Raw genomic sequence first — 13,450 nt, forward strand, 5'->3', positions numbered from 1 at the left:
TTATTTTGTAGAACTCCATATTTAAACTTATAATTAGAAATCAAACACTGATTTGAGTCTACTGAATGTTCAGTAGACTCAAATCAGTGTTTGATTTCTAATTATAAGCTAGATTTCTTACTATCCATGCGCTCTGTAGCTGCAAGATGTGCTGTTATCTAGCTCCTATATATCATAATTGTTGTATATCATAATTGGAGACGAGGAAATAGAATCTCAACCGTCCATGTGCTCTGTAGCTGCAAGACGTGCTGGGATATTTATTTATTATACAGCGCCCTTGAGGTAATTTTTACAAAAATGGCGTTATACAAATTATCCAAACATATATATTTATATATAATGAAGGTTCCTGCTATTTTACTTTATCATCTAAACAGAAGAGTAGAGGAAATATTATTTTTTTTAAATAGGCAGAACGGTTTATGTTTTAGTGTGTGATGTGACAATAAACGCTTTTGCCTACAATGCAAGATGTCTCTGGTTCGATTCCAGAAATGGTTGACATACGAGGGAAGGCTGAACACGAATGCACACATTAATTTATTTACTATACGGCACAAGTGCCTTTTACAGTATAAAAATATAGCGAGTAAGTTAGAAATACAAAAATTAAAAACTAAAAAACAATATTAAAACACAGGTAGAAAAATAAAAATAACAAGAAATATGTACATATACATGTATGTATATCAGCATACAAAAATTATAAAATGAATAAACACAAAAACTTGATTGTAGAACACTAACAGAATGACCTTAAGAAGCTCGCTAGGTGACGTAATGGATGAAGAAGTATCATTCCCCTTCTATATGCATGTGCAGGTTTGAAGACGTTGCGTTCGCCCAGTGTATTTTGAGAAGCGGAAGTATCGAGACGTGTTCTAGTGCTATGTCAAAGCGAGATAAAAAGCCTGTTGTCAAATTTTTAACTGCTGAAAAAGTGACTCAAGATTACTGAGATTGGTCGTCGTTTAAAGGCTGTTTATAGTGACGATGCTTTTGATAGGTACTAGAATTTCGTAGTTGCAAGTCTGAAAAAGCTACAATTGTTGATGATTCATGCAGCGGATGTCTGATCACTGTCACAGTTGATAAATATCGCAAACTCGTCTACGATTTGATTAAAAATGACCGTCGAATCTCTCAAAAGCGTATCGCAAAGCATATATGAATATCCAAGGAACGTGTTGGCTTCATTATTTAATATTTGAGGTAGTTTAAAATCTTGGAACATGACAACGCTCGTCCACACACCTCACGCGCAACTGAAGAGGCTCCGCGAAACATGAAGTTTGAACCGATTTCGCACCGCCTTAACTCCGCTGATCTTGCGCCTTACTATTTTTATTTCTGAAAGACTTGGTCTCAAGGCTGAAAATCGTGTATACAAGGCGTTATCAGGGCTCCGATTACAATGGAAAGTCAACATTTATCTTCAATTTTATCTATAAAGTAAAATTAAGTTTTCCGAATGAAAATCAGAATATGTATGCAATTTTTCTTTAAAAATGATCAATTATAGGTAACCCACGAATAAACTTTAAATGTTCAGGCAAATATACTCATTTTCATGCACAAATATCGGTTTTTCTTTACAGACAGTCAAAGATAACTCTGTTAACTTCCCATTGTAATAGGGGCCCAGGACTCCCATAAAACCAGATTATTTTACTAAATGCGCTCACTTTCGGAGAAGAAATGGGAAAAGGTTTGCACGTATAAGGTCTTGCAATCAAAACAAAACTTCAAAAATGAAAATATTTATTTTTGCATTTTTGTCATTTGGGGGAAACCATTGTGCAATGATAGGTCACAAGCCATGTTTGCCTAGATTTCCAATTCTACCACAAAAATGTCGATAAATATTATAAATAACGATGAATATTTTTTAACCAGTTGTTGGTTACATATGCTGTTTTAAATAAATTGAAGGAAACTTAAAATAAAATTAAAACCTTTAATTAATTCATATTGACGTGTTCATCAAGTCTAGTCTCCAACTCAACATGCATTTGGCCACATATTCAATCATCTTTGCTAGTGTCTTTGTATTTGGGCAGGTAAATTTGAACATTAATTATTGTATCTTTTTTCTTAATATAAAATGATTACTCGCTGAGTCTAGGCGGTTTAAGAATTCAGATATGTTTGTGAAATACATTCAAAACCCTTGACGAGTATTTTCAAACGATAGCGGCTCTCAGGAGAAAATCCTGATTGAGGAAATCAAGTGGATACAAGTTTGCCTCGTAGTGAAGTAGTTGGCGCGTTCTCCCACCGTACTTGATTCGGCTCATACAAGTGTGTTATATGTATAACTATATTGTTTTTGTATTATTTCATATTCTTTTAATAGAACACTGTCATGTTTATAGGTTTTATGTATTTGAGGGTTGGTTGGAGTTCCTACCCCAGTTAGAGATTGACAGATATGACACGAGGTTGCTGTTTAATGCGTATTTATTACATGGCGAATAAATAGTGAATTGTGTAGCGCGAGTTTTACGTCGATGATGGGTTGAAGAGACTGCACTTGAACTACATGTTGGAACTGAGAGACGTCGTCGAGCTGGACTGAAATGAACTGAACTTGTTGGGCTGACTGACTGGCGTTGCGTCCTGTGGTCTCTTTATAAACCACATTCCTTTGTAGTTCATTTCTTCATGGTAGGGACGATGTGAATGTTCTGCAGAACAATGCTCTTGGTTAAACGTGCAATATTGTAAGAGTTGCATTATACGTATTTATTGGATTCGATAGAAAATGATGACTTTGCAAGATGAACTAATTTAACACGTGTGTGTCATCGATTATGGACTATGGACCCTACATGTTTAAATGTATTTATGCTAATGTTTGTCAAAGGCATTTGTGTAGTGTACACAAATAAAATTAAAATAACGTTTTTAATAGTACTGTTGTTTTTTTTCAGGCAGTTTTTTCAGAGAAGGCTATTATGTCCATTCGTCAATCCTGCGCTAGTTCATCAAACGCGAATCCTGAGCAGATCAAGCTTATTCACAGTGGCGACTTCTCCATGGAAAACGATACCATCAAGACGTACGTCTTCTGCTTGTACCAGTCCATGCACCTCACCACTTCTGATGGAAGTTTGAACAAAAACAACATCCTTAAGGATCTGCCACCGACGGCCATTCCGAGAATAGTTGGCATGGTGGTTGATATCTGCAACGTCCAGACAGGAGATACAATCGAACACAAGTTCTGGAACATTATCATCTGCTATGATGAAGTATACCCATTTAACAATAAGTTAATTCTCTAATGTAACGAGAAAATTTAGTGGCTTAAAAAAAGAAGATTGTTAAAAGACTATTAAACTAAGCCAAATTTATTTTATTGAATTTTTATGTATCGTTTTATCATCGCTATGATTTTTTAAAGTTTCGTTATTTTGAAATTATTCCCGTGACGTCACGAGTTGTCGTCGTGAATAGGGAAATATCACGTTTATTGCATCGGCCACGCCCTTAATACGTCACGATTCTTTTTTTTTCAACTTTGGTCCAAACCATTTGAATGTATTCAAAACATCGTCACGAATCTTGATGTCACAATTATCAATGCCAAACAGGTCGCGTTTTTCTAATTACATATTTTTTTACAAACAAAACATTTCTATTGGTTTTCGTATAACGTGATATTTCCTTATTCTGCTGACATTTTTTTCTCTACAATAGGCCAGGAGGCCCAATCACAGTGGTGAATTACAGCACAGAAAACCATGGTATAAGAAAAATCACATTAAAATTTATGATTTTCACCGGGAATTGAACCCACAATCTTCTGTGCGTGAGTCAAGCGTCTTAACCACTACACCGCGGAGGCCGCCGATTGAAAAATAGAAATCCGTAATTGTCAAAATACACTCAATGTTGTGTTTTGTTGTATAAAGTTGAAAAAAATGCTACTTGGAAACCGAAAATGTATCAAAACACATAACACTACAATTGATTGGGAATTGTTCACACAAACCTGTGACGTATTAAAGTAGTTCTTTCTCAGTGTAACAATGCGCTACAGATATTTTTTTTAGATTTAGACTTAAATTGATTTATTTATGAAAATGTACATCGTTTTAACTTTACAAAATATTAAATTATATATTTTATTCTTTTCAAATTTTCACACAAAAGTTTTAATAAAAAGTGGATAAAATAACATCACATAGCACTCGTCACACGGGCTGAAGAATTGTTTTATTCAGGTGTTTTTTACGTACATAATGTATGTTTTGTATATTTTTCATGTCATAAGAAAGTGAATTGTTGCTGTATACCCAAAACTGTTTCATTTTCAGTTAATCCTAGGTTGTTCGCAAATTATATTTTTTGATATAATTAATATTTAAAGCATTGACTTTGTGGTCAAACACTTTAATAAATGTTATTAAATATTTGTATGTAACCACTTACCGAGCTTTCTGTGTCTACCGGTTTCGAGACGTACCCGTCTCTTCGTCAGGACACCAATTAAACCAACATGCCAACCAACATGCAAAACCTGAATATCCTGTCAACAGTAATGAAAATAATACTAAAAATGATAATAATCTCATTTTACTGTATAATATTGTAAACTCTCTTTTTGACGTACCAAAAATACTTGAATTGATTAATTTTAAAGTACCTGCTGTCGACACTAGGATTACTTTATTGTTTCATTGCTCCAGTACTTCTTCCAACCATCAAAACAATCAATTGATACTGAGACTGCATAGGTTAGGTAACACTTATGGAATGGCTGCAGACATTCTGTCCAATTCTTTATTATCTTAAAAGTCCACAATATCAAGTTTATTTGTAGCTGCTCGTCAAACAATTGTTGACAATTCAATCCCATAAATTAAAAAAATACTTCCTTGTTTATTTTTATTACCTTATACTTGTTTTTTTATTTTTTACTATTATATCAAATTGCATTCTAGTATTGACAAATACGCATTTGATATAAACATATTTTTTTTCCTTCTTTTTTCGCGAAAATATATGCTTGCTTATTTATTTATTGAGCTTAAATTTGTCTTTCTTGCTTACCGTAACACTTTATTTACTGTGTTTGCTTTACAGAATTAATTTCATAAGCTTATTTCTTTGCATTTTTTGTTTATATGCTCACTGTTTTTTCTCGCATACCTTTGTTAATATTGTTTTTTTTTTTACTTAGTAAAACTTTTTATTATATCCTTATTAACTAATTTCACTTTTTTTTTCTGTATATTCTGTATTATTTATTATGTTAGCATGAATTTATTTTTTTTAAATTCCCTTTGGGCGTTAATGAACAAAATAAATAAATCGATAAATAATAAATGGAAAAGAATTCTTTATGTAAATACTATATCCACAAATGTATCCAATTTTTTAATAAATAATATTAAACTAGCTTTTTATGCAAATAACAATATTGGTAATTTTTTGCTGGATAATAAAGATAAAATTAGTTTATTAAATAATTCAGGTGTTTACAAATTAAAATGCAATTCTTGTCCTTCAGTTTACGTTGAAAGAACATCAAGAAATTTTAATATTCGTGTTAAAGAACATACGAGGTGTCTTCACAGTAATAATTTCTCTGAATTCGCAAATCACCTAATCAATTTAAATCATGACTTTAATAAAAATATAGGAGTTAAAATTTTACATACAAATAATAAAGGGTTGAAAGTAAATAATATGGAAATATTTTACATTAGGAAAGCTCTAAAAAATAATGTTCATTTGATCAAAAATCAAACAAACTTCCAATATAGTCGTTTATACGATGTTCCACTGTAATAGTCACCCTATTAAACCTATTAAGCTTACCTCCGCCCCCATTCCCTCTACTTTATTAATTAATTCTCAAACAAAATAATATTTTCATAATGTAATCAGTGCATGTTTGTCCTAATCAGTGCATGTGCTTATTAAAATGCATGTCGTGTTGGTTTTATATTTTTGTGCCACAACTATGGTGAAGGTGTATAGTGGGTTTTGCATGTTGGTTTGCATGTTGGTTTAATTGGTGTCAAGTCTAGACATTTGCAGGACTTATGTCCTGTCGTTGGCTGGTTTAAGTGGCCACTTAACACACTGTATAACATTCACCATTCTGCTCATATTTTATTTATTATATTTATTTATTTATTCATATTTTTCGCTTACAAACTTTAATTAATAATAAAAATAATGTGTCCTCTCTGGGGTTTCCCGTGCCGAGGACACTTAACAAAATACTTTTTGTTTTTTTTTTTTACATTTGAGAATAAACAAAGAAGACTAACTTAAAAACAGAGATAATTAACAAAATATTCACAGTTTTAAAAACTAGGTATATATTGTACATCTATATTATTTATATTACAAAACACAAAATGAAAATAACAAAAACCTAACATAAGCCGTACAGTTGTGGAGCAGTTGATTCAGTATTGGTATGGGCGAATGAGACAATCCATTTTAATTCTACCTAGCTCCACTATCCATTTTTTATAGCATTTGCAAACATTTTCTTATTACTTATTGCTTTAATAGATGGTGGAAGTAGGTTATAGATTTTAATTGAATAATGCTCAAAATCCCTTTCTCCGAAAGTGGTATTTGTTTGTATTTGTTTAAGTTATCTATGTGTTGAGGATCTAGTGGTTATATTATTTGTATGTGATGTATTGTGGGATTTGAACATTTATATTCCTTCAATTCTTTTATCTGTTGATGTTTGTGAAGTTAAAGAGCTAAAACCTTAGATTAGACATATTACTTCATCTCTGTTGTAATATGTTAATGTTATCAGCTCCCCAGGGAGTTGAATTCAGTCCTTGTCTACAGAAGTTTGGACAAACTCAAAATATTGTTGATAAATTCATCTGGTCCATGAAAAAGTATAGAAATTGAAAAAATAAAATTTTCAGGCGTTGCCGAGTATTTAGGTGAAATAATTCAATCACACGAATCTCACCCGCATAAATAAAGGTTTTAGATCTTTAACTTCACAAACCTCAACAGATGAAAGAATTGAAGGAACATAGATGTTCAAATATCGGCAGAATGGTGAATGTTATACAGTGTGTAAATTGGCCACTTAAACTAGCCAATGACAGGTCATAAGCCCTGTAAATGCCTAGACTTTCATATTCCCTTATTTAAGGCATTCTCCATCCCTGTTGTAATTGGTTAATCTTAATGACTCCCCAGAGGGTGAAATCCAGTCTTTTGTCTACAAACATTTGGACAAACTCAAATATTGTAACGTAGCATTAACGTTTCGATCCGCGCTCCGTAATCATACAGCGGCAAAGACAGTAAATAAAAATGCCTTTTTCGCTTACGTAAAAAATGGTAGTTCTTTCCACACAACAAAATGCGTGTGTGTAAGTTAACGCACATTTTACTTTACTTTCTTTTGCATTGGTATGGGTATTCCATAGACTGCTTTTTAAGAATATAAAATGAGCATAGTTCTGCCATCTGGCGGATTCTTCGGTTAATATTATAAGTAAAGCAGAAAATAACAAAACACGCTTATCGGTGAAATTGATTTTTATGTTTGTAATATTGTTAAAGATAATATATGGAAACAGAAAACTGCGCTGGTGTCAGAAAAGTGTTTTGAACTCATAAAAAAATAATGCGTTGTTATATTTTTGTTATGCAAAAGGCAAAATAATGTCATTTCATAGAACAAAACAACCAATTTCCTTCAAGTACCTATTAGAAAACTCCGAAATTGATGTAGTTAAGTCCATCAGAGATTTAGGAGTTGTTTTGGACTATAAACTGACATGAGCATTTGGATAATACAGTCAATAAATCACTGAAATTACTTGGCTTCATTAACAGAATATCCTCTGATTTAACTAATGTCCATACAATCCAAACTCTTTATTGCTCAACTGTTCGCCCTCTTCTAGAATATGCCTCCGTGGTCTGGTCTCCATTCTATGTCGATCGCATAAATCACATTGAATCAGTCCAACATCGCTTGCTTCGAAAAATAGCGTGGATGCTTGGACTAGAGAGAGATAATTATTCTTATGCTGATATAGAGTCAATGTTATTTCTAGTCTACAAAAACGTAGAACTAATATTGACTCCATATATATGTTCGGCATACTAAATGGTATAATCGATGTTCGGTCATTACTGGGACAAGTAAAATTCAATATTCCGACTCGTAGATTGAGAAACAATGAAGTACTGTTCATCGATCAGCATAGAACAAACTATGGCCTTAATTTTCCAATTACCCGTCTTTGTCGTATTGTTAACTCATGACAAGATCTAGACTTTTGTGGCTTAAGTTAAAAACGATTTAAACGAGCACTAAATAAATAGTCCAGATTTTGTCTTGATGTCCCTTATGTTTGTCAATGCTTCTTTTCTTTTTTTTTAAATGTTTTAAACTGTTCTTTAATTGTAATATTTAAACCTTATAAATTGTATACATGGAAAATGTCCGTTTATAAATAAAATAAATAAATAAATAAGTAATGTAGGGGTAAGTAAGCAAATAATTGACAGTTAAAAGACAAGACAAAATGTACACAGGACGTGTGTAAATATAATACTGCCCAGATTCAATAAATTATTGGCTATCGGACTGTATTCTAAGTAAATTATTGTTACATTATTTCACTTTTGTGTATTGTTTTTTTTCCTTTTTATCAATATTAATATTGAAACTGTTTGAAATAACAGCGGCTACAATAAGAAAAAAGGTCTATAAACGCCACTAAAAATAACATGACACGTGAGAAAGTCTTTTGAAGTCATCAAAGATATAAATCTTAATATGAGGTAGGGTGCAGCCTCAAAGTTTTATACACCAAGGGAACACTTGTAATTAGGATAAATTGAACCGATTACCCAAACATTATATTACATGATGACGCTCAAGAATAATTGATAAATACATAATATTTTAAATTTCTGTCTTCTAATAACATACAAAATGATCAATTAAACTGCTCATACACGCGTTTGTGTAATATTTATGTAAAAACGTGAATTGAACGGGAATGTTGCGTCTCATATAACGAAATAATACGGACCAAAATGGACACCAAGTCGTTGGAACAATAGGCATAATCCCCCAGTAACTACACACGTGCGTTTCCAGAAATTATCACATGGCGACGGTATCTACCTACTATCTACAAAAGCTTCTCTTTGGACGCTTCTCCCTTTGTTAACCATGGAGTTGAAACAATTTTGTTCATTTAGTTTTTTATTGCTTACTTCTTGGCATAAACACTTGATAAATTTACTACTATGCTCTATTTTTTGTAAATTTATTGATATTATTTTAACTTTGCTAGAATTCCACTCGTCCATGCGCTTTGTAGCTGCACAATGATTGGATATCTAGCTTTCATATATCAACTTTAAAAAACCTAAATTTCGTAAATGGGGTCTAGAATTCTAATCGTCTATACGCTTAGTAGCTGCAAGACGTGTTGTAATCTTACTACTTTTTATTACTCATGTTATTATTTTTTCAAATATTATTAAAACAATAAACTTATTTGTCAATTTTTAAAATGTGTAAATGGGGGCTAAATTTCTAACTGTCTATGCGCTCTGTAGCTGCAAGACGTCCTGTAATCTAGCTCCTATCAGTTATAATTTTTTATTGATCTTAATTGAAAACGAGGAACTAGAATTCCAACCATCCGTGCGCTCTGTAGCTGCAAGACGTACTGGGATATTTATTAATTGTACAACGCCCTTGAGGTGATTTTCACAAAAATGGCGCTATATAAATTATCCAACTATATATATATATATATATATTTAATGAATATAAAAAAAGTCCACCATAATAGATAAGAAGTAGGGGTTTTATTGTTTCAGTTAAGTGACTGGCTACCCCGATTGAAAACACACCAGTTTGACATAAACTACTTGACTAAAATTGAGACTTTAAAAATTGTGCACAAAATAACACTGGGAAACATACAAGACGACGACATAATATTAGTCAAAAATGCTGACATACACAAATATAACACCAGACAACAACAACACTATCATATTGAAAAAGCAAAGACAAACACAGGACAGTCAAAAATACTACATAATGGACTTAAACACTACAACGACTTACCTTACTACTTGAAAACTTTTACTCTAGACAAATTTAAAATCAATCTGAAAAAGCACATGATGACTGAACTAACTAGACTAGACGAGACATAAAATGACTAGACAATATAAAATTTCTAATGTAACCCTAACGGATTTTTTAAAAATTGTACAAGCCTTACATAATTCACGGATTTATGCTGGCCATATAATTATTTTTCCAGTCGTCACAAAGAAATTCTACTAAGGCAGCTTTTTTAAGTTGGCTGGGCGTATTTGATCAGACCAATAAGAATGCTCGAACATTTTTTTACCTTTAGTACGTCAGCTGACGGCCTTTTCACTTCTACATACGCTGATTGTTTTTTTCGTACTTGTAAGTATGTAAACATTTACCTTGTTAAATTTCATCCGGCGTATAGTTACTTTAAATTACGTGTTTTTTCTATAAGTTCATGCAAGCAGCTGACGCAAAATCCCTCTTCCACTTTGCAGCGGACGATTTTTTTAACTCACTATGATGTCACTATTTTATTTTAATTTCAGGCGGCGCGGCGCGGGCGTACAATTATATTTTATTTTACCACTTTCGCAGTCTCCCACTCACACATCCACGCGGGTGCGTCAGCTGACGCCCGGTTCAATCATTAGTCATCCTAGATCTATCGAAAAAAATAACAATCGATCGGTGTAAAAACACTACTTAAAATGCAGCGCTATCTACCGGACTAATTCGCCTCCTGTGACGATCCTTCAAGCTTGGATCTTGCTCGTCTTTATATCGTAGCAAGTCAGTCCTACCTACTACGTCTAGCTGTTGAAATCCATTCTCAAATCTTAAAATAATATTTCCGGATCCGTTTTCAAACTGCTCAGTTAAATAACTTAAATGTCTAATTTATTTAAAATTACTTATATATTAATTTTATTAATACATTTTTACAGGTTTAACATTTCAATTTTCATATTTTTACTGAAACTAAAATCCCACCAAGATACTTTATGTAGCTTGTTGGTAGAGATATTATTGATACTAACTTATATAATATTATCTACATTTATAAAAACAATGATAGATTGATAGATATCATAAGTTTATATTTTGTTTGTGCTCTATATTAATTTGTTAACTATTATAATATATTAAAATGTAATTGCCTAGCTTGGAACGGGGTATGTACCCTTGTTAGCTGGGCAAAGTTAACATGGAATTGTATCTTGATAAAGAGTGTGAATAAATAAATAAATAAATTAACAGCCGGAAAGTTAAGAATATTCATGTTTATACAAATAATAATAATATACTTTTTTTCAATTAAAAAAAAATATATAAGAAAATTAAAATATTTACACGTAAGCTAAATTAAATTTTATAAACTTTTGATCGAGTAGCCATTTTCTTATTTTGCTCTTTTTTCATTGTGTGTTAAATTTAAGTTCTTTCGGCAGTAAATTAAAAATACTAGGGATTAAATATTTCGGTAATAAATTAAAAATACTAGGTACTAAATATTTGAGTTTATATCATTCTTTTGGTACAACCAAACCATTAGTATACGTGAAACGTGTATTATGGTTATCTTTGAGAGGAATTTTGAAAGTACTACAATTAAATTGTTCTAAAATGATGCAAAGCCACAGTAATCCTCGAACAGGCAGTTTTAAGTGTATATTGTACAGGAAAACATTACGACTTCTTTGTTCGAAAATCTCTGCTGGTACAATTCTCTTAACCATAGAGTACTGTAGAATCTAAATAATTTTAACATAAGTTTTAGTTGAATGTCCCCATGACCTTATACCATATCTAATTATTGATTCTACTAAAGAAAAAAAAAATTGTAAATAAAACACGTTGTAATTTTTACCACATAAGAGATTAATATATTATAACACAACTAGTTTCAGGTATTCTGAATTACTAATCACCGGGTGTAAATATAAACTAAACTTTGTCACCCCTGCTATCAATATTCCTCTTAATTATGTAAACCCCACCCCCTCCACCACACATGCCTTGCCCATTCCACCCGACCCTATCAGTACCCAAGTACTAATCTGTGTATATATTTTAATTCAGTTTATATCAATAAATAAATTCAATTCCATTAAAATTATTTATTGACAATTCTTGATGGAATTCCATTGTAATGATGTAATAACTCATATAAGTAATATATATAATAAAGTACGTATATAAATTATCCATACACTGTATAATATTCACCAGCCTGAAGATGCCCATTAGAGGGTGAAAGCGCTAATTGGTCAAAATAAATAAGTGGAAGTGTACCAAGTATTTTTTAAATTAATAACTTATATGTAAATATGAGTTATTACATCATTACAATGGAATTCCATCAAGAATTGTCAATAAATAATTTTAATGGAATTGAATTTATTTATTGATATAAACTGAATTAAAATATATACACAGATTAGTACTTGGGTACTGATAGGGTCGGGTGGAAGGGGCAAGGCATGTGTGGTGGAGGTGGTGGGGTTTACATAATTATGAGGAATATTGATAGCAGGGGTGACAAAGTTTAGTGTATATTTACACCTGATGATGGGTAATTCAGAATACCTGAAACTAGTTGTGTTATAATATATTAAACTCTTATGTGATAAAAATTACAAACTGTTTCATTTTAAATAAATTCAAAATATTTTTCCACAAAGTAAATGCTGAAACAATAAATAATATAATTCTTAAATTTCAACTATTGTTTGGTCATTTCAATGCCTCTTAGGCATCGAGTAACTGATAACAGCGGGATTTTAGAGTTTTAGCGGACTGTATCGAATTGTGACTCACTTTTAAAGTTCTTCCAATTTTTCTTATGTGAAGAACTTCACTATTGCTGCAGCACGTATACCGGTATCGTGTAGATGTTGTAGATAATGATGAACTGTACAATTTAGTCGATTTATAACACACTAAACTTCACTTTGTACGAATATGCTGACGCAGTATATGATAAAGATTTATCAGAGAGGCGAATTTTCACATGTGACTTTCTCACAGAACGGTAGAAGCTACACGAGTTTTGAAATAGGAAGGATTTGGGAAGGAAAGGAATATTTACAGTCTTATATGAGTTGCCAGTATAGAAAATGTAAAATCAGCACTTAACAATTATTTTTAAATAAAATAAGACAAAACAAATTGATAGCTGCATGAATTTGGTAAAAAAATAACCCAAATAGTAAATAATAGCAGGACCGCGTCAAGTAATCAAACAATAATGCAACAATAAACTTTAGACTACCTTAACTAACGAGTTCTAAGAGTATTTATTTTAATTCTACCTGTTGGTGTGCCGGGTGATCTGTGCTGATTATTATAATCATTGTACAA

At 31.8% G+C, this 13,450-nt stretch overlaps 1 protein-coding gene across 1 annotated transcript; it reads left to right on the plus strand.

Moving 5' to 3' along the window:
- Nucleotides 1-1,990: 1,990 nt before the first annotated feature.
- Nucleotides 1,991-3,315, plus strand: LOC148271511 (pheromone-binding protein-related protein 6-like). The gene is made up of 2 exons (XM_088241303.1): nt 1,991-2,063; nt 2,937-3,315. Exons 1-2 carry the CDS (start codon nt 2,010-2,012, stop codon nt 3,288-3,290), a joined length of 408 nt encoding a protein of 135 aa, XP_088097429.1. The 5' UTR covers nt 1,991-2,009; the 3' UTR covers nt 3,291-3,315.
- Nucleotides 3,316-13,450: the final 10,135 nt, after the last annotated feature.

Source organism: Micrasema longulum, unplaced genomic scaffold (assembly GCF_059751315.1).
Source record: "Micrasema longulum isolate JH-2025_06_02 unplaced genomic scaffold, ASM5975131v1 h1tg002828l, whole genome shotgun sequence".
NCBI classification, from domain to species: Eukaryota; Metazoa; Arthropoda; class Insecta; order Trichoptera; family Brachycentridae; genus Micrasema; species Micrasema longulum.

Excerpts from the sequence above, each read along its gene's own strand:
- LOC148271511 (XM_088241303.1), top strand. The coding sequence starts at position 2,010 with ATGCATTTGGCCACATATTCAATCATCTTTGCTAGTGTCTTTGTATTT. Across the intron at positions 2,064-2,936 it reads GTGTCTTTGTATTTGGGCAG|GCAGTTTTTTCAGAGAAGGC; the intron begins GTAAATTTGAAC and ends GTTTTTTTTCAG.